The 24,559-nt window shown below is 32.9% G+C and overlaps 3 protein-coding genes across 5 annotated transcripts; 2 read left to right on the top strand and 1 right to left on the bottom strand.

Moving 5' to 3' along the window:
• Positions 1-7,547: 7,547 nt before the first annotated feature.
• LOC146920739 (uncharacterized) lies at positions 7,548-10,251 on the bottom strand. 2 transcript variants are annotated; one of them, XM_085714190.1, is made up of 6 exons: positions 10,108-10,251; positions 9,603-9,837; positions 9,380-9,519; positions 8,130-8,288; positions 7,976-8,035; positions 7,548-7,876 (listed from the first exon to the last, which is right to left on the bottom strand). In XM_085714190.1, exons 2-6 carry the CDS (start codon positions 9,778-9,780, stop codon positions 7,700-7,702), a joined length of 714 nt encoding a protein of 237 aa, XP_085570316.1. In that variant the 5' UTR covers positions 9,781-9,837; positions 10,108-10,251; the 3' UTR covers positions 7,548-7,699. The 2 variants fall into 2 exon arrangements, with proteins under 2 accessions (XP_085570316.1, XP_085570317.1); XM_085714191.1 differs by having other exon boundaries at positions 8,130-8,276.
• A 1,995-nt stretch (positions 10,252-12,246) lies between these two features.
• Positions 12,247-17,526, top strand: LOC146920738 (uncharacterized). The gene is made up of 7 exons (XM_085714186.1): positions 12,247-12,635; positions 13,395-13,469; positions 13,581-14,097; positions 14,271-14,656; positions 15,715-15,950; positions 16,031-16,172; positions 17,128-17,526. The coding sequence occupies exons 1-7, from the start codon at positions 12,282-12,284 to the stop codon at positions 17,254-17,256; spliced, it is 1,839 nt and encodes a 612-aa protein (XP_085570312.1). The 5' UTR covers positions 12,247-12,281; the 3' UTR covers positions 17,257-17,526.
• A 584-nt stretch (positions 17,527-18,110) lies between these two features.
• On the top strand, positions 18,111-23,861 carry LOC146920737 (uncharacterized). 2 transcript variants are annotated; one of them, XM_085714189.1, is made up of 7 exons: positions 18,111-18,473; positions 18,561-18,668; positions 18,779-19,295; positions 19,469-19,855; positions 22,104-22,339; positions 22,420-22,573; positions 23,543-23,861. In XM_085714189.1, exons 3-7 carry the CDS (start codon positions 19,161-19,163, stop codon positions 23,669-23,671), a joined length of 1,041 nt encoding a protein of 346 aa, XP_085570315.1. In that variant the 5' UTR covers positions 18,111-18,473; positions 18,561-18,668; positions 18,779-19,160; the 3' UTR covers positions 23,672-23,861. The 2 variants fall into 2 exon arrangements, with proteins under 2 accessions (XP_085570315.1, XP_085570314.1); XM_085714188.1 differs by having other exon boundaries at positions 18,111-18,486; positions 18,583-18,668.
• The last annotated feature ends 698 nt before the right edge of the window (positions 23,862-24,559 follow it).

The raw sequence follows: 24,559 nt of genomic DNA, 5'->3' as shown, positions 1-24,559 counted from the left end.
ATGATCCTATCAATATCAGATTTAATGTCTCACTTTATGTTGTGTTTCCTTAACATATATACGAGTACAACATTACTCTATTCCTTCTGACTCTCATTGTCCTACAAAGGCATATCTTTACAGTTTACACAGAATTACAGACATTGCATTTCCTCATGTGACTCATCATCACCCAAATAATTTTGATATTTTATTTTAATGGCAAATATATATATTATATATCATGTGTCCTTAAGGTACATGTTAAAAAACTTAAAATGAAAATTTTGTCTAGGAAATTATGCCAATTTATTCTTCTAAAGATTGAAAATTAATATTTTGTAATAAATATTTACCGTTTATGAAATCCTTAACATGCACTCTAAAGACACATGTTAGCATGACTCATCTATTAAAAATAAAAAGGAGAAGTCTCCTACAAGAGCACAAAGAAACATACAAATAATTTTGATATACTAAGTGAAATTTGTGAAAATTAAAGAGATAAAGAGTTCTTCAAATAGATACAATTTTCTATAAATACCACAATTTTTCATCCCCAATTATAGATGTTCTTATAAAATCAGTGGGACTATGGCAAAGACTTTAGTGGCCTTATACTATTGCTTCTGTCAACTGCTAATTAAAGTCAAGCCAAGTATACCACTTTGACCATGTCCCTATTCCGTTTCTTCATTAATAGAAAGATGAAGATAATGGAGATCTCAATTAACATAAGCAAAAAAGTGTCTAGATTTGTTGGACTCAAATATTAAATATAAATAAAATTGAAGTATTATATGTACTTTAATTTATTATTTTAAAAATCTCCTTATATTAATTTCTTAATATTATGAGTAGTTTTGTCAAAATAAATATTATTAGGGTAAGCTACTAAATATATATTGCTTTTATGCCAAGAAAATTGAATACACCTGACTATATTTTTACTATAGCGATGCTAACAACACACATTTTAACACAACATCCTCTTTAACTTAGTTAAAATTTACACGAGTCTCACCAAATTATATGGGTTCTATATAAATTTGGTAGGAATCATTTGAATTTTAACCAATCAAAAAGAATGCGTTGAAAAATTTATGTTTCTAGCCTCTTTTTTACTAATGGTAAGAATATGTATTTTTGCTTATAATTAAATCTAATGGAAATAGTACTACTTAGAAAATAAGAATATTTGAGAAAGAGGATATTCCAAAATCTAATTGTGGATGCACATGATGTCTATGTCTCCAACAACTAACTAAGTCTACTGTGATTATTAGACTTTGGAGGTGTGAATTTATAGTGATGTTAAGTGGGTCAAACAAATTTGAATTTTGCTCTCCACCCAGCAACTTTTACTCGCACCCTGCACTGCTTCCAAATATACCCTTGCGTTAGTTAAGTCACGCAGCGTGACTTAACTAACGCGCGTTGTAAGCCATGCGTGAGTTAAGTCACGCACGTTGGCCGGTGGTCAGAACTGAAGAACAAACGTTTTTTTGTCTGTGGTCAATGTTTCAACATTCAATCCACACGTTATCTACCAAATTTTACACGTTTTTTGACCACATTAATGGTATTTACCACATATACTACCATTTCTACCTATAAATACATCTACATATTTCCCTAATTCCTCACACCATCTCACTTTCTCCCCCTCATCACTCTCTCCCTCTATTTCTCTTCTTTCTTCTTTTTCTTTTCAATATTCTCTTTGGGGTAAAAGGTGATCAATTTTCGTCGGGCTAAAATAGTGAGTAGCCGACTTGGGGAAATGATCGACCCTTGGGATAATTTTAAACCTGTTTTTTTAACCGCAGAAACTTTTTACCGTGGGTAAAAAGAACTTCGTGTGGTAAAAAAAAACAGCTTTAAATTTAGCCCAAGGGTTGATGATGTATTTTCCCCAAGAAGGCTGCTCACTATTTTACCCCACGAAGATTGTTCACTTTTTACCCCAAGAAGGATAAAATAAGTAGATTTAGTGAATAAGTAGATTACTTTTTATCATATGAATTATTGTAATGTAATTTATGAATTATTAATAAAATGAGAGATTATTTATGCCTCAATTTTGTTCCTTTGTTTTATATTTGTTGTATTTACCTTTATTTATATTTGTATTGTATTTACCTTTATTTATATTTGTATTAATTTAAAGAATAATATTGAATCAATAATTTAGAATAAAATTAAGAAAATAATTTAGATTAATGTAAACAAAATAATTTCAAAATAAAGTTAATAAAATAATTTTGAATAAAGTTGATAAAGTTAAGAAAATAACATAATTTGAATAAAGTTAAAATAAACAAAATAATTTCGAATAAGTTAATAAAAATAATTTGAAAAAGTTTCCTTGCGCCACTTAACTTGCGTTGCGGAAGTTAACTTGCGCAAGTTAACTAGCGCATGGGCATTTTCGGCATGGCTGCAGGGTGCGAGTAAAAGTTGCTGGATGGAGAGCAAAAATCAACAAATTTAAGTTTCATTGATCATCTTGTCTGGCAAAGTACAATATTAGTTCAATAGATACATGTATAATTCCTTTCTCCTTTTTACATACTCCATAGTTCGTGGTAATGGTATGTAGTATTATTCTCATTGATATTTAATTTATTTTGATTTTTAAATTGTCGTTTTCTTTTATTTCTTCACGGCCATCTCTTACATCATTGAATAATTAATTAAATGATTATCAAGGGTAAGTAAAATATTCGTCAAAAAAGGAAAAGTGTAAAGTATAATAATAGTAAAAAAAAAGAAGTGAAAAGTATGATTAATAAATACTTAAAATTTCCTCTATCGAATCTCATTTAAATTGTTTTCTTGGGATGTGACGATCATAGAAAGATTTCTTGAATTGATTGGAACACCATTTATAAGGAGAGGGAGGTGGGTGGTTTAGGGATCATGAGGATTAGAGAGTTTAATATTGCTCTGTTTGGTAGATGGTGTTGGCGGATGGTGACTGAGAGATGGGATGTAGTTGCGAGGTATGGCGTGGAGGGCAGTCGGTTACGGGAAGGAGGGAGTGCTGGTTCTATTTGGTGGCAGCAAGTTGTGCGTATTAGAGATGGTATTGGTGTTCAGGCAGAGGGTTGGTTTGCGGAGAATTTGATTAGGAAGGTGGGGAATGGAAATGACACTTTCTTTTGGACAGATAGGTGGTATGGGGACGAAGAGTTGTGTGTTAGGTTTTGGCGTATGTTTGATTTATCTAATAACAAATGGACGTCGGAGGCGGAGATTGAGCAGTTAGGGTGGGGGGAAGGTGGGAGCGCTTGGCGTTGGAGGAGGAGTTTGAGGGCGTGGGAGGAGGAACTTATAATTGAGTGTCAGGTGTTGCTTCGTGATGTGTCTTTGCAGGATGTTTCTTCATATCGCTGGATTTGGTCTCTAGATCCTGCTGCTGGATATACTATGTGGGGCGCATATAGCATCATTAGCAGGGAGAATCTTCACCAGGAGGTAAACTATTCCAGATACTATTTGGCAGCGGCATATTCCTTTAAAGGTGTCTTTGTTCGTGTGGCGTATCTTGCGTGATAGAGTTCCTACTAAAGTTAATTTATGACGTATAATATCTTTCGAAGATTAGCTGAGAAATCAAACAGCGTCGCACAAGATGGCTAACAAAAAAACGCCACACTCAGACGACCAAATCACAAAAGAAACACAAAAGAAAAACTTGATACATGTGAAAATCACTTATTTAGATCGAAAGAAAGGGGAAAAAAGATGTAGAGTGGTGATTCTATGTCAAAAAATGACATAAAACCATTTATCTTTAATGAGTGAAAGAGAAAGAGAACATAAGAAGAAGTTGAAATTTCTCTCACTAAAAAACTAAGGCCGACTGATGAACTACAAATGTTAAATGGTTGGTTTTTTATGCTGAGGGGGAATACAACCCTTGGTTTTTTATGCTGAGGGGGAATACAACCCTTATCTCCATATCAATTCACTTTGTAACTCTTCTATCTCAGCACCAAATCATTTTTATATCCCATGGTGTTTGGCTTAATGTTTATTCAACAAGCTTTTGTAGTAATACAAAATTTTACTACTTCATGTTCAAATACATGAAGAAAAAAAAGTCATTTGCTGCAAAAAAAAAAATCATTAGAATTAGAGATGGTAAAAAGGTCAACTCGTCTGTCTCGTCCCGTCTGTAACCCATCTAAAAAGGAGTAGTGCCGGAAGGGTCAATTAAAGATGTAGGGTTGAAAATATCACCCCGCCTCGTTTTATGACGGACCAATGGGTTGAACCATCAATGTTTTTTTTTAAAAAAAAATATTAATTAAAAACTTCACATATTGTAAAAGTACATAAATTTAAAGTCAATTTAAAGAAATCTAAATATATAACTAATGACTCCACTAAAAATATGAAAATGATCATTCGAACATATAAATTACATCATCTAAAAATCTATAATAAATCAATAAAACATTCAAAATAAAAACTTCATGAGTTATCAATTGACTAACTATTAAAAATTTGAGGGTAAAATCATGAAACAAAAGTGATAAAATTAATTGCATTTTTCTTCACTATATGAAGGAGAAAACTAGAAAATTGATTGTGGCGTAGAAATAAAAAGAAGTGAAAAGGAGAGTTTCTTTTTAATATCAAACCCAATAGATCAACTCGCCTTGTCTTGTCACCGCCCCGTTTTTAGCGGGTTAGACGGCGCTGGCACCATACCAATAGAGGTCAAAATCTCAAACCACCCCACTAAAAACTGGGTTAAACGTTCGAACCCGACGGATCTAATCCATTTTATCATCCCTAATTTGAATAATTTGTCATTTTTTATTGTGGTGGTTGGAGTTCGAACCCCGGACCTTGTATATATTATGCATTATCCATACCAACTGAGCTCACGAGGACGAATAATTTGTAATTTGTCACTATTGTCAAGCACGCAAATTAAATGAGTTGTTTGCATTTTGATAAGGACATTGAAAAGTAACGTCCTTCACATATCTTTTTCCTTCGGCAAAATATCTTCCATTTATGTAGATATATTTTTTTTTTCTCCTAAATTTAGTTTTTCACTTATTCCACATTTTCTAAATGCTTGAAAGTGACATGAATAGTATTAACTAGATGATGCGATTAGTATTAAATGTTGCAATGAAAATATAAAATAATACTAGTTTTGAGACTTTTTTTAATTAGCGACTTGCCATGAACTAAAATGCTACTTTGATGTGATGCTTAGTTTACCTTGATATGATGGTTCGTTAATTTATAGTTAAACATCATCTTCTCTTCTAGGGGTGGGCATGGTTCGGTTAACCTAAAAAACCGAACCGAAATTTTGAAATGGTTCGGGAAAACCAAACCGAACCGTTTCAGGTATGGAGTTAACCGAACTGAACCAAAGTTATGGTTCGGTTAACCGTTTTCTTACCTATGAACCGAACCAAAACCAATATTTTGAACTGAAATGTATTTTTTTTATCCTTTTGTGAATTTAATTGTGTTTTTTTATCCAAAATGCAAAATATTTTTTTATTTACTTTTTTTTAAGAATATAATTTTTTTTATTAAAAACAACTTATTCAAAACAACTTATTTTATGAAAATACCTTATTAAAAAAAAACTGCTTATTCAAAACAGCTTATTTGAATAAGATCAAATAATAACCATTTTTCCTAATATATCATGCAGAATTCAAAAGTACTGCAAAATATGACAATTCACAGTAACCTTTTGAATGTTATGTGGATGGAAATGCAATATTTTGAATGTTCTATGGATCTAAACTCCGTTGACTCTTCTCGATTTTATTTATGTAACCTTTTCATTTAACTCCTCCCAGCTCTTTGTCCTTTTCTTTTCTTATTTATGTAACCTTTTCGATTGTTTCGTATAGACATGAAAATTAGTGAGAAAGAAAGGAATTGTTTCGGAATACATCACTATTGTTAAAGTTACTTTGTTTTGTGCTAGTTTTATTTAGTATAGTGACTGTAATCCACTGGCCATTGAGGATTTGTTGTGTGATAGACATAGTTACATCGTGGTTTTTTTGCTGCCAAAATAGTTTAATCATTGCCCGTTAATTTTCAGCTAAGCATCTCCTACAAAATTCTGCAGTGTTATGTTCTTCCCGTCCTTGGTTTCGTTCATGTTTTATTCACATTGCGACACAGTTGGTATTTCTGTTGCCATATTTATATTATCCAGGACAGTTTGAAACTTTACTCTTCTTGTTAAGAGGTTGTCTTCGTTTTATTTCAAGGTTATATGCCTCTATATATATGCAACAAGGCTCTTCCATCCTTCATGCAATTGAAACCGATGGCTTTGAAAATGTTAATGCATAGAGAGAAGGGACATACTTTGTTTTATGTTTAGTGTATGTGATATTAATTAATGAATCATGGCTTTAATGAATTTGGCCTTTAGTATAGTATTACAGTGATGCTATATCTCGCGACTTGTATCCTCGCGAATATATCACGAACCTGATTTTAACACACAATATACTACTTCTCTATGATAAATATTTGCCATAAGATTAAAATATTTACCACTAACTAATAACCGTTAAGCTGTTTTGAATAAGTTGTTTTTTAAAATAAGGTGTTTTCCATAAAATAAGTTGTTTTCAATAAGTTGTTTTTTTTTTAAAATTAGTTGTTTTGAATAAGCTGTTTTTCAAATAAGCTGTTTTGAATAAGTTGATTTTTTAAAATAAGTTGTTTTCATAAAATAAGGTGTTTTGCATAAAATAAGCTTTTTAAAATAAGCTATTTCAAATAAGTTGTTTTTTTGGAAAGATCCAACAAAGAGTTCAAGTGGTTTCCTTAAAAAAAAAAAAAGTTCAAGTGGTTTGGTTCGGTTCAAACGGTTCGGTTCGGTTCAAGATGGTTCGGTTATGGTTCAAGAACTGTTAATAAATTAACGGTTCGGTTTGTGAACCATTATAATGGTTCAGTTATTTTTGGTTCGGTTCGGTTCGCGCGGTTCGGTTCGGTTCATGGTTCTTTTTGCCCACCCCTATTCTCTTCTCAGGGGCGGATGCATTTGAGAGCAATGTGGAGCTAAAGCTCCACATGAAATTTTCCTCTTTTTTTTAATAAATAAAACACATGTTAAAAATAAGATCTTTTTGAATGTTTTGTCACTTGTTAATGATACCAAAAAATAATTATAAGAAATGAGGAACGAGGGATGAGAAGAACTTATATCTAAAGTTATTAAAATTTGCAATAAACATGATATTGATGTGTCTGCGCAAAGGAAGTAACTTTTCATTGAAAATCATCAATTGTTTATTAAAAAGTTATATATTTAATATAAAATACACAAGTTATAAGATAAACGTACCATTTTAAATTTCTTAACATATGCAAATTTACACATGATAAGAAAACATTCTTCTTATTTTTAACATAATTTGCAATATTGTTTCATCAAAATTTTAGCTCCGCTTATACTAAATGTCTGGATCCGCCCGTCTCTTCTATATGTTGAAAATTGTTGTGTTTACAAGTAACAGAAAGCAGAAGCATAAAACTGAAAGTGGAGAACTACTAAAAAAAAGTTCACTTACATGAACTTATCGAATAAAAGTTATAAAACAAAGCACTGAATAGCTTGCTTTATAGTAATATCATAACCAAAACTTTAAGTATGCTGATTTGAGAATACAAACTTATCTTAACTGATTTCAAATGAATCGATTGATTACATGAGTCTACCAACATAGGTAGCTCGGGGATACTGTTGTTGCAACTGCGGCCATTGAACAAAAACTTGATCAGCCATCCACAACTTGTATAGGAGCAAGCCACTCAACGAGAGCCTTCTCACTCTTGCAATACTCTCAATGTAGAAAATGGATGACCATCTGACTCCTAGTACCTATGCAAAAGTTAAACACATTTCACAACACTAATAATCAAAAGAATTGGATAAATGGAATTATGTAAAAGATAACAGACGAATGAAGGGAAAACGAACCTTAAATATAAATGCAATAACACAAAGGGGAATGCAAGTTCCAGGTCCATTGCAAAGTATCTGTTTATTAGCAAAACAATAAGGATATTGCTGAAATTGTAACAACTTAACATTAATTAATGATGTAGCCAAATAAGGATAGACATGGTGGTACCACTTCAGGTCTAATTTTAATTATCAGCCATAGTGCATGCACCATTGCAACTAAAGTAGTCCAAACTGAGGTTATATATGACTGACCAACTTCCCTGCTACGATATATCTTCATGAACTGTGCAATCTCAGCAACATTTGTTCCACTCTGCATTAAAATCTATTTCTGATCAGAATCTGTTAGCCAGTGTTGACAAGCACACGAAAAATTCAGAACCCATTATAAACTATTCGCAAAATTTCACATTTTTCACCTATGCTAATATAAATAAATAAAAAAATAGAAAATAGAGTAGGTAACGTCCCATTTACTTCCCGTGTTTTCTGTTTTCATTTCCACTTAAACTAATAAACACAAGAGAATAGAGATTTGAGATTTCCTCGTCATTATTTTCTTCAATTTTTTAAAACAGAAATGCCAAAACATTGGTTTTATAGTTTCTGAAAATGCATTCTTCTTAACTTGCCTTCCATATTCTCTCTATCATAATTGTTAATTACACGAGTCTTCGATCTCCTTATTTGCAATTTGAAACAAACATAAATTTTCGAAAATTTTAGAAAGTAAACAGGATCTAAAATTTCATAGAAATATACACTTTATGTCCAATCTCCCAGTCTGCAAGTGGAAAAGCTTCAACATTTGAAATTTGACAAGTTGCACGATTTGCAAACCAGAATGGCAGAAATATAAACTACTGGTACCGTACCGAAAACACCGACTTTGATGAAGATTTATTATTTGATTATAATTTCAAACACGGTTGATATCAGCCAATTGAATGACTACAAAATGCTCGCGACAAATAGACAGATTCCTAAATACACTTAAGCAAGCAATAAACCTACATGGAATCAGGGAGCATTCCCTTAAATTTAGTTATTCAAGCATCAATTGGTGAATAATAAATAGCTGCGTCTATAATCGTCAGTCAAGTCTAATTCTTTTCACACCCAAACAGGACTTCAGGCAATATAAATATAATATACCTAAACAGAAAGGGTTCCTTGGTAAAAGCAATCTAAGACATAAAATGTTCAACATATATTGCTCTAGTCCCTTACACATACTAATCCTGTCGCACATATGTCGCAATAAAGTTGCACCAACCAGGTAACCAACTATGCAATCTAATATTGCACCCCCACCCCCACACTCTATAAACAACAATAATGATAACATGAGGGAAAAAACATCTCATTAGATAAAAGGTACTTGTAGAGTGTAGAGGCAAGTTTGCAAAACAGTACCTCAGAAGCCAGAGAGTTTTCCAACAATAGAGCTTTTTGAAGACTCATATTATCAGTAGCAGCAGCAATGTAGAATCTCGGTTTAAACCTATCGTTTTGTAGCACTGCCAATAGATTAAGCATCTCGGCAGTATGACCACCTACAGTAGCATAAAACTAAAAATTGCAGAATTGTCGTAAAACGTTTTGATATGGATGGAAAAGAAGGAAGGTAATCTCAAACCTGATCCTAAAATAATAAGGGTACTAACAGGTTTTAAAGCTCTTTTGCTCAAGGGCTTTCCGCTACGATATATGACATGAATGACGCGAACCAAGATAAAGATGACAATAAAAGCGACACTTGAAATAATAGCAGTTGAAGATACACTAGAGAAGCAGCAGCCATTGCATCTTTCCATCAGAGACAGTTTCAAGACTTTAAGTTGGCACTACACATACATCTTCGCCACAAAATTCTAGAGAAAATCAATGTAGCAGAAATTATTAGTTTCATACGCATGTATTCAAATCACAAGGAAATACCTACTCATATGCTAAAGAGAGGCGCGTTGTAAATGCGAAATGAATCATAACCATAATTTAATTTCATCGTATATACACCAAGTTATATTATAAGATCCTAAAAATTGGTTACGAGGAATAAAAAGAATTGATTGAAAATGGTATTTGGCAAAATTAGGAAAAACCGAATCTTTTAAATGAAGAAGTTTAGAGAAGGGACTCACCAAGAAATGAGGAAGTTGGTGGAAGAAGCAATGTGCGACGATTTTTCTGTGAATCCACCAGTTTTCGGTCAGCCTAGACGGCGGGACGAAAAATATTGTGCCTTTTGTGAAAGAAACTTATTTCTCATTAACAAAACAAAAATTATGTTAAATATATGAGAAATGATATTTTGACAACAACTTTTTGACAACTTTCTCTCTCATACTCACATGATGTTGTTATTCTCTCTCTTCCTTTTTCTCTCTCCATTGTTTTTGACCAATAAGAAGTGAGAAAAACAAGGTTGTCAACAAAGTTGTCATCAAATGGATGTCAAAATATCATTACTCTAAATATATTAGGATTTGTATAAATATTTTAACTTTTCTTTTTAATTTTCTAAAATTTTCCTTCCACTTTTGCAAGAATGACAATGATATTATACTAAACATTCATTAAATATCAATTTTTAAATGAAAACATAAAAATTCATGTTAAATTCATTTGTTCTTAAAAAAAAATTTTTTTTTGCAAAAACGAATTTTATAATGCATTAAATTTGATTGTAAAATTTACTGTGAGTTTAACTCAGTTGATAAGGACAATGCATAATATATACATGGTTTGGGGTTCAAACTCTGGGCAACACAAAAAAAAAAAATTGATTGTAAAAATAAAATAAAATTCTGAATAATACACATTAATTATTGACTTAAAAGTAGAGGTAATTTAACTTAAAAGTAGAGGTCAAAAGTGGTAATGCCAAATTTTTTAGAGCCAAAGGTGAAAGGAAAATTTTAGAGGTATTAGAACAAAAGTTTGAATATTTACGGAGAAAAAACAAATTCAATTCAAAAATATATAATAAATAATAGATTACATATGCTCTTATTATTTATTTTTTTCGTTAAGAAGTATGGTAACTGGAAATTCTTCTTTTAAGATAAGGTGGGGAATTAAGGATTCAAACTACAACTTTTGCATATATAATACAATATTCATACTAACTAGTTAGGTTCATGGACCATGCACACCCTTATTTAATCCTTCTAAATAATTTTGTCCTTATTTAAAAAAGGAATAATTAAGTAAGTGATCTTTATAAAGATCTATAATGTTTTTTTTTCTTTCTCTTTTCTCTTGTGAACCGTCACCAAAATCATAGTTTTTTTTCTCCTTTATCCACTAAAGAGGGGTGATTTGGGGTTTTTTGACCCAAAATCACCCTAACTCGTTTTTCTCATTCCCTTTTATTGAAATAAGTGATTTTCACATCTATTTTGTTTTTATTTTGTGATTTCGTCGTCTTAGTGCGATGTTGGTTTGTTCATCGTCTTTATGCGGCGTTGTTTGTCTTTCTTGTTTCGTTCATGTATTTGTTCAGATTGTCAAATCAGTTTCGATCAAGTGCATATCCAATTAATGACTTTGGCGTCGTCCACATTGCAGATCCAGAGACATGAGTGTTCCAGAGACTTGAATATAGTCACATGTGTATGCTTTTGTACTTTGTCGTTTTATGTTATTAACATGGATGTTGTGAGTTTGATCGCAGATTCATCTTTTTTGTTTTTAGCGAATTTGTATTGCATCGATGTACTCAATCAATTTGAATGTATGAATATCATTTATTTTTGTAAAAAAAATCAATAATTTTGTTTTTAATCCTTACATAGTAAATTCATACTCCCTCCGTTTCAAAATATAAGCAAAATTCACTTTTTAGGTTCATTCATTTAATGATGTATGTGGTTCATAATATGGACCACATACATCATTAAATGAATGAACCTAAAAAGTGAATTTTGCTTATATTTTGAAACGGAGGGAGTAAAATTTAGTCTTTGTAACATTTTACTTAAGTATTTTAAAGACAAAAAATGCTTAATTTTTTTTCACAAGGACGAAAAATATTGGTGAAATTTTTTACAAGAGCGTCGACGAAAATTTCACAATCTAATTTTTTCAATAGAACTAAAAGCAAAATTCTGAATATTTCAACAATTATTTACTTTTTTTAAATAACAATTATTTACTTAATTAAACCAAAAAAAAAAAAAAAAACCATGTGATTAATGTGGAATAGTCAAAGTGAAGGGTTTTGTTTTAGACTTTGTGTGCATAAATATGTTTGAAACATCATTAACGGCGGAAACTTGAAATTGAGGAGGAGGTGAATTCAATTCCATCAAACATGAATGGTAGTAGATATCACCGCAACAAATCACAACAACAACATCGTACCAAATCGAAACTTCGCTACGTTAACAAATCCGAACTTATTGTTTCTTCACCTAACTCTGCGGCGGTTGAAGAACCAGTTTCCCCTGAGGTTGTTGATGTCAACAGTAATAACAACAAGAAGAACAACACCGTTGATGACGTGGCCAGTTCAAGCAAGACCAAGGAAGAAGATGATTATGATAATAATGATATTGATTTTGGTATGAATAATACTAATAGGCTTGATAAGTTGCTTTGTGATATTCAACAAATTGAATTATCCGAGGAAGAGATCACAATCAATGATCAATTGCAGCAAGATGAGGTAATTATCAATCTAATTGGCTTATTGCTCAATACTTTCCTTTTGATGTTATTAGTAGTATTAACATGTTTTGCAACTTCGATAAATCGCATAAGTGCTTATGTATAAGTTATAAGCTGTTTTCATAGGCTATCTTGTAGAATTTTTAAAAATAAGCTGATAAGAAGAATGGCATAAACTGTTATCATAAGTTTTTTTCGAACATAACAGTCTCACAATAAGCTATTCCAAGCAGGACTAACACTGACACGTAGACATCACTGATAGTTTAAGAAAATAGAAGTGATGACATGTGCTAGGAGACAGTTTCGCGTGTTAATTAAATTAAGAAGGTGATGACATGTTGTTGTAACTCGCAACAGAAATCTAAATAGAGTAAAAAATATACGCAAATAGCAACAACAACGGTTTATTCACGAGGTTCTACAACGTAATTATGTCTCCGGTGTCCTGAGAACAGAGCAGTTAGGTTTTCTGTTATTTCAAGTTTATGGTTACATTTACAACTCATATTTAAACAGTACATATTACATCATTAAACCATGTACCATACCACTCTGCTCCACTGCGCTCTAGCGTCTGTCCGCTTTTCACAAATAAGAGCCATAACAACATATGTGGTGGAGCAAAACACAATTTATTGATTGGTAATAGAGAGATAGATGGACGTGATATTTGGAAATTTATTTGGATGCTGAAAAATACCATTGCGCTCATGGTAATGACTGCATCAACTGAATATTATTTTATGTTTTGCAGTTACTTGTGGTGGAATCAATTTATCGAGAAAACGTTTTCAGCCTTGATACATGGAAAGGTCTGCGTTGTTTTCAGGTATTGATCTATGCCAATAACATAGTTTTGGCAAACTTATCTTTGTTTTTAATTACAAGAAATTTATCTGAAACCTATTCGTGACTCTTTTTTTTTGTGTCCTTTCCTCAGATACACATAAACATTGATGTTTTGGGTGAAATAGGCATTACTGCCAAGGTTAACTCTGTTAATGAACTTGAGACATTAAGCAACAATTCAGACGACTTCTTATACTCTTTCAAAGTTCAATATCTTCCACCGATTGTTTTGACATGTTTATTACCTAAGTCATATCCGAGTCACCAACCGCCTATATTTACAATCTCTGTTAAGTGGCTGGAATCTGCGAAGATTTTAAGTTTATGTTCCAAGTTGGATTTAATATGGACAGAACAACAAGGGCAGGAAGTGATTTACAGTTGGGTAGAATGGTTACAAAATTCTTCTCTTTCTCATTTGGGATTTGATGAGGAGATTAGATTAGGTCCTTATGGTGTGAATCGTGTTGTGGACGCACGCGTGGTTTCGGGAATTGGATGCATTGATGCTGATATTCCTTTTTTACAAAGCTACAACAATGAGAGACGCCATCAAAACTTCCTTAAAGAATTGCATGAATGTTGTGTTTGCTATAGTGAATATCCAGGTTATTTTCAACATATGCTTGACTTAATATTCCCACTATGCTTGACTTAATATTCGTAGTTGATGCTTTTTCCCGCGCTTGCTCAAATCAAATTAACTTTGACCATGGTTGTTATGTCTTTCACTTTATCCACCAATTTTTTTTATTTAATAACTTTCTTTTTCATCCAACAGGTACCGAATTCGTCCGGTTACCATGCAAACATTTTTTTTGCCGCAAATGCTTACAGACCTTTACACAGATACATGTAAAGGAAGGAAACGTTGGTAATCTTCGATGTCTTGATGCAAAATGCAAGGAGATGATTCCACCAGGCCTTTTAAAACACTTTCTTGGCGACGAGGAATACAAACGTTGGGAATCTATGATGTTAGAGAAAACACTTGCATCAATGTCTGATGTTGCTTATTGCCCGAGATGTGAAACACCCTGTATAGAGGAGGAAGACCAACATGCTCAGTGCCCGAAATGCTTTTTTAGCTTTTGTAACCTTTGCAGGGAACGCCGCCATGTTGGCATTGCATGCATGACCCTTGAAATGAAGCTTCAGTTTCTTCAGGTATGATATATATGTCCAGAAATCCATAGGAGCTGCTTCATTTTATTTGATGTTTGAGTTTCAATATGTTAATTATCAGCTTAAACTTTATTCATAAGAATCGTAAAGAATACACTTAACCAGTGATGTCAAATAGTGGCGCTATACCATAGCACATTTTGATTAACTCACTATCAAAACTGCGACACTACCTAGTTTTGCTATTAGGGCAATAATGTCCGCTACTCCAGTTGTTAGGGGCTTTAGAAATGATAAATTTGAAGAATCTGCATGTGTGGCAAATATGGCCTTTTTTTTTATAAAAGAAAAACTGAAGAATCAATGAGTATTACTTATTTACTCCTATTTGCTGTAATATGTAAACCTTGCAATATGTAAACCTTGCAATATGTCCATTCCCTTTTTATTTGTATGTAGGATGTCATTTTTTTTATATATAATAATTGACTTATTTCAACCGCCACGTGGCTTCGCTATTCACCCGCAACACTATCTGCTATATGACATAGAGGATTTTTGGTGTTCCTCAATTTTCCGCAATCCGCTACTGATAACACCGCTCTTAATCTTTGCCAGCTATGCCAATCATGTTTGAATCTCCCTTTGAAAATATCCAAACCATAGTTTGTCCAAAAGCTTTTTCCCAAACTATAGCTTTTAGCATTCCAAATGGGAATCCAAACACACATTTATACTTATTTATTGTAGATTTGATAAGAGTTCTATGTTTTTCCTCGTATATTAATTTTCACCAAAAACTTCGGAAATTTTTGTGGTTGAATAATATTCAATTATGAACTAAATGATAGAGTTTTCTAGTTTTCCTTACATCAACAACATAACTGTTTGGATCTTGTTCTAATTAGAATAGGATGATCCACTAGTTGTACCTGTGGGATTTCCTCATTAACTGTTATTATACGAGGCGATTATTTGAATGCTTGCATGCACTGTAGTCCATGATGTCCACAGAGACATGTACTTTGACATGTGTTTTTCCTGTAATTTTTTTAACCTAAAAAAGGCTTCAATTTTTCTGGATTTCGTCCTTGTCATAGGATCGTCAAAATTCATCTCGTTTAAAGGGGAATCAAAGGCAAATTGAACTTGCAAAAATCAATGAAATGCTCAGTATCAAAGCAATTCACAGTGATTCCAAGTTGTGCCCTTTTTGTGGTATGGCGATTTCTCGAACTGGAGGTTGTAACAAAATGAGGTGCGGTAATTGTGGAAAGTACTTCTGTTACCTCTGCAACAAAGCACTTGACTCATCAGATCCATATGGACATTACAGGTATGGCTTTAGAAATTCTTTTGCATGGTTTTCATATGCCAAACATTCCAATTTTAAGAAACCTGTTTTTGTCATTTAAGGAAATGTGAATTGTACCCACGAGAAATGGTTGACAATTGGCAAGCACGAATAAATCCTCGCCAGGAAGTACAACAAATACATGCTGAACTCTTTCACCTTCGTGGCTCAGCTTGTCCTAGTTGTCGCCAATTTAATGTAAAGGTATGTAAAGTTTTCTGTTTGTTTCCTAAAATAAAAATATGACATGAAATTATCTGTTTTATGCTCCAAAGACTAAAATGAATGGTTTAATGATTGCTGAGTTACTGGACTAACAATAACATGTGGAACGTTGAGACTTGTGGTTCTAGTATTGGGTTAGCCTGTGATATTGCTCTTGTAAACTAAAATCTATTTTAGTATCTAGAAGAGAAGTGACCTTCCAGTTTTTGTAGAGAATTTTAAGTTGTATGCAATGACAATGTACAGTAGTTTTACATAGACATTCAGCCAAATCTCACAATTATTTGTGTAGGTTATTTTGGAAATAATATTATATGTCCAAATAGTGAGATTTGATTGAAGGACTGTGTAAAATTACTAAACAGTGAAATCTGATTGGTCTGTGTAAAAACTATTTTACATTGTCATAGTATACAAATTAAACTCTTTTTCTGATGTATTTGCATATTTTGGAATACCTGACTTAGTACAGTGCAAAACCAGAAAGGCACGCTCGTGCATTATAATTCAATATATTGTTGCCGACATTTACACTGTGTATCAGCTATTTACTTGAGAAATCTCTAAAACATTTTTCTCTTCATTTTTAATGTGCTTTTGCTACTCAAAGGCATATCTTTTTATTTAATGATTAGGAAAACGTTGAACCTATGATTCCCTAAAAACTAACCAACTCTGTTAGAAAGTGGGGAAGATAAGTGCAGTTTAGAAAAGAACTGCGTGATGAATGTTTTTAATTTGACAAACCTTAGATACATTTCCATTAGGCGCTTTCCATGCTGAACAATTAAAATATCCATAATGACCATGATTTTCTCAAGTGGGACTCTAGAACTTGTCTCAAACTTATCTATTGATTGAAGCAAAGTTTTGTCTTCTATTTCTTCATCATCACTAAGAACTTTCTCTATTACCATTTTGAATTCATCAACAGATTGGAAACAATAATCGCATGTTTTGTGGGGCATGCCAAAGCCATTACTGCTACTTATGCAACAAGAATGTGAGGCGCGGGTCTAAACATTATGGACCAAAAGGTTGCAAACAGCACACTGAAGGATAGCATAAGCACAATGCCATGGACCATTTTTTCCTTGGCATTGTGAAATGTAACTCTTTCATTAAATTATTTTATGCCCAATGAGTTTTGTAATACAATAAATATAAATTAGGTGTGTTGCGATTATTATCAAATTTTCGAAGAGGAAGAGAATCAACAAGGTTCGAATTTAAGAACTCGATCGGATTAAATATGTACATGTATGTGTTATGTATTGTTGAATTCATTCTTTACCTAAAGTATCATAATGTTATTTGTTGCTGTTGTAAACCAGCGCACGAGATCAGTAAAAATGTAATGCTAGAAGCATCAAATGCTAGGCACACTAAATATTAAATCATTAGAAGAACATTTAGATGTGTGACCGTCATATTTGCAATAATGTTGTGAGACTGTGGTTGTTAATTGTAAAGAGCTACCAATAAAAAGTTAGGGTGATTCCGTGGCCGTGTTTCTGAGTAACAGAGAATAAACAATGTAAGTATGAAACACTTGCTAGATTATTTTCATGAATTTAATTAAAAAAACTCGGTTTTGAGAATTTGATATAATTTTCTGTAACCATACATCAAATCTATAAAATTAATTGTACATTGATTCAGTAACATAATATAAGAGGAGTGTTTGAAACGCCTCTTTCCAACACTCATTCAAACACTCTCTTTTTCATTGAAAGAAATTAACGTGGATAATTATAATGGAAGTGTTTAAGTGAGTGTTGAAAAGACAATCTTATTAGTATTTCTCATAATATAAATATTGGTCGAGATAAGTATTAAAATATATTTGGACTTTCAACAAAAAAAAAAATTAGTGCATTGTGTTCATAAATATGTTTGAAACATCATTAGCGGCGGAAACTTAAAATTGAGGAGGAGGTGAATTCAATTCCATCAAACATGAATGGTAGTAGATATCACCGCAACAAATCACAACAACAACATCGTACCAAATCGAAACTTCGCTACGTTAACAAATCCGAACTTATTGTTTCTTCACCTAACTCTGCGGCGGTTGAAGAACCAGTTTCCCCTGAGGTTGTTGATGTCAACAGTAATAACAACAAGAAGAACAACACCGTTGATGACGTGGCCAGTTCAAGCAAGACCAAGGAAGAAGATGATTATGATAATAATGATATTGATTTTGGTATGAATAATACTAATAGGCTTGATAAGTTGCTTTGTGATATTCAACAAATTGAATTATCCGAGGAAGAGATCACAATCACAATCCGAGATAGATGGACGTGATATTTGGAAATTTATTTGGATGCTGAAAAATACCATTGCGCTCGTGGTGATGACTGCATCAACTGAATATTATTTTATGTTTTGCAGTTACTTGTGGTGGAATCAATTTATGGAGAAAACGTTTTCAGCCTTGATACATGGAAAGGTCTGCGTTGTTTTCAGGTATTGATCTATGCCAATAACATAGTTTTGGCAAACTTATCTTTGTTTTTAATTACAAGAAATTTATCTGAAACCTATTCATGACTCTTTTTTTTGTGTCCTTTCCTCAGATACACATAAACATTGATGTTTTGGGTGAAATAGGCATTACTGCGAAGGTTAACTCTGTTAATGAACTTGAGACATTAAGCAACAATTCAGACAACTTCTTATACTCTTTCAAAGTTCAATATCTTCCACCGATTGTTTTGACATGTTTATTACCTAAGTCGTATCCGAGTCACCAACCGCCTATATTTACAATCTCTGTTAAGTGGCTGGAATCTGCGAAGATTTTAAGTTTATGTTCCAAGTTGGATTCAATATGGACAGAACAACAAGGGCAGGAAGTGATTTACAGTTGGGTAGAATGGTTACAAAATTCTTCTCTTTCTCATTTGGGATTTGATGAGGAGATTAGATTAGGTCCTTATGGTTTGAATCGTGTTGCGGATGCACGCGTGGTTTCGGGAATTGGATGCATTGATGCTGATATTCCTTTTTTACAAAGCTACAACAATGAGAGACGCCATCAAAACTTCCTTAAAGAATTGCATGAATGTTGTGTTTGCGATAGTGAATATCCAGGTTATTTTCAATATATGCTTGACTTAATATTCCCACTATGCCTGACTTAATATTCGTGGTTGATGCTTTTACCCACGCTTGCTCAAATCAAATTAACTTTGACCATGGTTGTTATGTCTTCCACTTTATCCACCAATTTTTTTTATTTAATAACTTTCTTTGTCATCTAACAGGTACCGAATTCGTCCGGTTACCATGCAAACATTTTTTTTTGCCGCAAATGCTTACAGACCTTTACACAGATACATGTAAAGGAAGGAAACGTTAGTAATCTTCAATGTCTTGATGCAAAATGCAAGGAGATGATTCCACCAGGCCTTTTAAAACACTTTCTTGGCGACGAGGAATACGAACGTTGGGAATCTATGATGTTAGAGAAAACACTTGCATCGATGTCTGATGTTGCTTATTGCCCGAGATGTGAAACACCCTGTATAGAGGAGGAAGACGAACATGCTCAGTGCCCAAAATGCTTTTTTAGCTTTTGTACCCTTTGCAGGGAACGCCGCCATGTTGGCATTGCATGCATGACCCTTGAAATGAAGCTTCAGCTTCTTCAGGTATGATATATATGTCCAGAAATTCATAGGAGCTGCTTCATTTTATTTGATGTTTGAGTTTCAATATCTTAATTATCAGCTCAAACTTTATTCATAAGAATCGTAAAGAATACACTTAACTAGTGATGTCAAATAGTGGCGCTATACCATAGCACATTTTGATTAACTCACTATCAAAACTGCGACACTACCTAGTTTTGCTATTAGGGCAATAGTGTCCGCTACTCCAGTTTTTAGGGGCATTAGAAATGATAAATTTGAAGAATCTGCATGTGTGCCAAATATGGCCTTTTTTTATAAAAGAAAAACTGAAGAATCAATGAGTATTACTTATTTACTCCTATTTGCTGTAATATGTAAACTGATAGAGGTTTGACAAGTGCACCAAATACTATCGAAGTAGTAAAAATATCGATCCCACGAGGACTGTTTTTAACTTCAATAATTCAATCGCGTTATAAAAATAGGATGTATAAAAGTTTATTTTAGTTTGCCACTAGGCAGTAGATTTGGTTTGATTTTATGAAATCAAATAAAAGAATTAGATTTGATTAAGAAAATATGAGAGAGATGAGATCAGGTCTTTGAATCCTCTATGTTTCCCCTAATTGGTTACTGCACCTATTGTTACTAATGATTTTCTAGTTTCACGATAGTTAACAAATTAGCCCTAATCAATCCCTTGAGTTAGGACCCTCTTCTTAAACTACAGCCCCTAATTCCTTAGGTGGTCTAATAATCCTTGAAGGTTTTATGAACGTTAACCTAATATCACTAACAAACGATTATCCATTCCTAGACTAACCATGTTTATTAGAACAATTCAATTAGGTCCAAGTCGAAAGCTATGGTCAGTAGTCATTCGTTCTCACAAAATCATGTTTATATTTGATCAGGATATAAAAAGCATTAAGAACAATTGAATTGAATAAAGACTAGAAATTCATTAATAAACAATAGAGTTTCACAGCAACATATGATCAATTAGGGTTACATAGGTTCATCTCCGACCTAATCTCTAAGAGATTTAGCTACTCATAATTGAGTTTACAAATAGCATAATCAATGAAAGAATTAAAACATACATAAACTGGGTTAGAGATGATGAAATCCTCTCCGCTGCAGCCTTCTGGGTGTTAAAATCGCACTTTAGTTCTCCAAAATCGTAATCCTTATGTTTGAGAGTGAGTTGAGCTTAAATAGGCAACTTCTGGATCGCCCAAAATCGCACTACGATTGGAAAATCGTACCACGATGGCTTCATTAAACCCTAAATTACCTTCTGCTCCTTCTTGAAATCGTATTGCGATTGGCTGGATCGTATTACGATTCAGCTCCTTCAAAAACATGCTCTCTGACTTCAAGAAATCGTATTGCGATGCTGAAAATCGCAATACGATTGACAGCTTCCAGATCTTCCAAATTTGTTGCTTTTAACTGCTCCTGGACACTTAATGTTGCTTAGAACTCTATCAAAATGTCAAAATAAGTCCTAAAAATTACATAATGACAGCATGTCATCATAAACCTTGCAATATGTAAGCTACACTCTGTCTCCATTCCCTTTTTATTTTGTATCTAGGATGTCATTTTTTTATATATAATAATTGACTTATTTCAACCGCCATGTGGCTTCGCTGTTCACTCGCAACACTATCTGCTATATGACAGAGGATTTTTGGTGTTCCTCAATTTTCCGCAATCTGCTACTGATAACACCGCTCTTAACTTAATCTTTGCCAGCTATGCCAATCATGTTTGAATCTCCCTTTGAAAATATCCAAACCATAGTTTGTCCAAAAGCTTTTTCCCAAACTATAGCTTTTGGCATTCCAAATGGGAATCCAAACACACATTTATACTTAGTTATTGTAGATTTGATAAGAGTTCTATGTTTTTCCTCGTATATTAATTTTGGCCAAAAACTTCGGAAATTTTTGTTGTTGAATAATATCCAATTATGAAATAAATGATAGAGTTTTCTAGTTTTCCTTACATCAACAACATAACTGTTTGGATCTTGTTCTAATTAGAATTTAGGATGATCCACTAGTTGTACCTGTGGGATTTCCTCATTAACTGTTATTATACGAGGCGATTATTTGAATGCTTGCATGCACTGTGTCGTAGTTTCTAGATGCTGTAGTCCATGATGTCCACAGAGACATGTACTTTGACATGTGTTTTTCCTGTAATTTTTTTAACCTAAAAAAGGCTTCAATTTTTCTGGATTTCGTCCTTGTCATAGGATCGTCAAAATTCATCTCGTTTAAAGGGGAATCAAAGGCAAATTGAACTTGCAAAAATCAATGAAATGCTCAGTATCAAAGCAATTCACCGTGATTCCAAGTTGTGCCCTTTTTGTGATATGGCGATTTCTCGAACTGGAGGTTGTAACAAAATGAAGTGCGGTAATTGTGGAAAGTACTTCTGTTACCTCTGCAACAAAGCACTTGACTCATCAGATCCATATGGACATTACAGGTATGGCTTTAGAAATTCTTTTGCATGGTTTTCATATGCCAAACATTCCAATTTTAAGAAACCTGTTTTTGTCATTTAAGGGAAGGGGAGGAGTCATGTGAATTGTTCCCACGAGAAATGGTTGAGAATTGGCAACCACGAATCAATCCTCGCCAGGAAGTACAACAAATACAAGCTGAACTCTTTCACCTCGGTGGCTCAGCTTGTCCTAGGTGTCGCCAATTTAATGTAAAGGTATGTAAAGTTTTCTGTTTGTTTCCTATAAAAAAATATGACTTGAAGTTATCTGTTTTATGCTCTAAAATGAATGGTTTAATGATTGCTGAGTTACTGGACTAACAATAACATGTTGCATGTTGAGACTTGTGGTTCTAGTATTAGGTTAGCCTCATAGCCTGTGATATAGCTCTTGTAATCTGAAATCTATTTTAGTATCTTCAAGAGAAGTGACCTTCCAGTTTTTGTTGAGAAGTTAATTTGTATGCAATGACAATGTACAATAGTTTTACATAGACATTCAACCACATCTCACAATTTAGATATTTGTGTAGGTAATTTTGGAGATAGTATTATATGTCCAAATAGTGAGATTTGATTGAACGACCGTGTAAAATTACTAAACAGTGAAATCTGATTGGATGTTTGTGTAAACTAAAAACTATTTTACATTTTCATAATATACAAGTTAAACTCTTTTTCTGATGTATTTGCATATTTTGGAATACCTGACTTAGTACACAGTGCAAAACCAGAAAGGCACGCTCGTGCATTATAATTCAATATATTGTTGCCGACATTTACGCTGTGTATCAGCTATTTACTTGAGAAATCTCTAAAACATTTTTCTCTTCATTTTTAATGTGCTTTTGCAACTCAAAGGCATATCTTTTTATTTAATGATTAGGAAAACGTTGAACCTATGATTCCCTAAAAACTAACCAACTCTGTTAGAAAGTGGGGAAGATAAGTGCAGTTTAGAAAAGAACTGCATGATGAATGTTTTTAATTTGACAAACTTTAGATACATTTCCATTAGGCGCTTTCCATGCTGAACAATTAAAATACCCATAATGACCATGATTTTCTCAAGTGGAACTCTAGAACCTGTCTCAAACTTATCTATTGATTGAAGCAAAGTTTTGTTTTCTATTTCTTCATCATCACTAAGAACTTTCTCTATTACCATTTTGAATTCATCAACAGATTGGAAACAATAATCACATGTTTTGTTGGGCATGCCAAAGCCATTACTGCTACTTATGCAACAAGCATGTGAGGCGCGGGTCTAAACATTATGGACCAAAAGGTTGCAAACAGCACACTGAAGGATAGCATAAGCACAATGCCATGGACCATTTTTTCCTTGGCATTGTGAAATGTAACTCTTTCATTAAATTATTTTATGTCCAATGAGTTTTGTAATACAATAAATATAAATTGGGTGTGTTGCGATTATTATCAAATTTTCGAAGAGGAAGAGAATCAACGAGGTTCGAATTTAAGAACTCGATCGGATTAAATATGTACATGTATGTGTTATGTATTGTTGAATTCATTCTTTACCTAAAGTATCATAATGTTATTTGTTGTTGTTGTAAACCAGCACACGAGATCAGTAAAAATGTAATGCTAGAAGCATCAAATGCTAGGCACACTAAATACTAAATCATTAGAAGAACATTTAGATGTGTGACCGTCATATTTGCAATAATGTTGTGAGACTGTGGTTGTTAATTGTAAAGAGCTACCAATAAAAAGTTAGGGTGATTTCGAGGCCGTGTTTCTGAGTAACAGAGAATAAACAATGTAAGTATGAAACACTTGCTAGATTATTTTCATGAATTTAATTAAAAAAAACTCGATTTTGAGAATTTGATATAATCTTCTGTAACCATACATCAAATCTATAAAATTAATTGTACATTGATTCAGTAACATAATATAAGAAGAGTGTTTAAAACGCCTCTTTCCAACACTCGTTCAAACACTCTCTTTTTCATTGAAAGAAATTAACGTGGATAATTATAATGGAAGTGTTTAAGTGAGTGTTGAAAAGACAATCTTATTAGTATTTCTCATAATATTAGTCGAGATAAGTATTAAAATATATTTGGACTTTCAACAAAAAAAATTAGTACATTGTGTTGTTACTACAAAAAATGTATTTTTCGTGTTAACTGTATGTTCTCTGCACCGCAACTACTGCAACTACATGCAGAG

The sequence above is a fragment of the Medicago sativa genome, chromosome 5, assembly GCF_051527215.1.
Source record: "Medicago sativa cultivar Bolivia chromosome 5, Bolivia_mono, whole genome shotgun sequence".
Classification (NCBI taxonomy): domain Eukaryota; kingdom Viridiplantae; phylum Streptophyta; class Magnoliopsida; order Fabales; family Fabaceae; genus Medicago; species Medicago sativa.
This window is presented reverse-complemented; position numbering and strand designations above follow the sequence as displayed.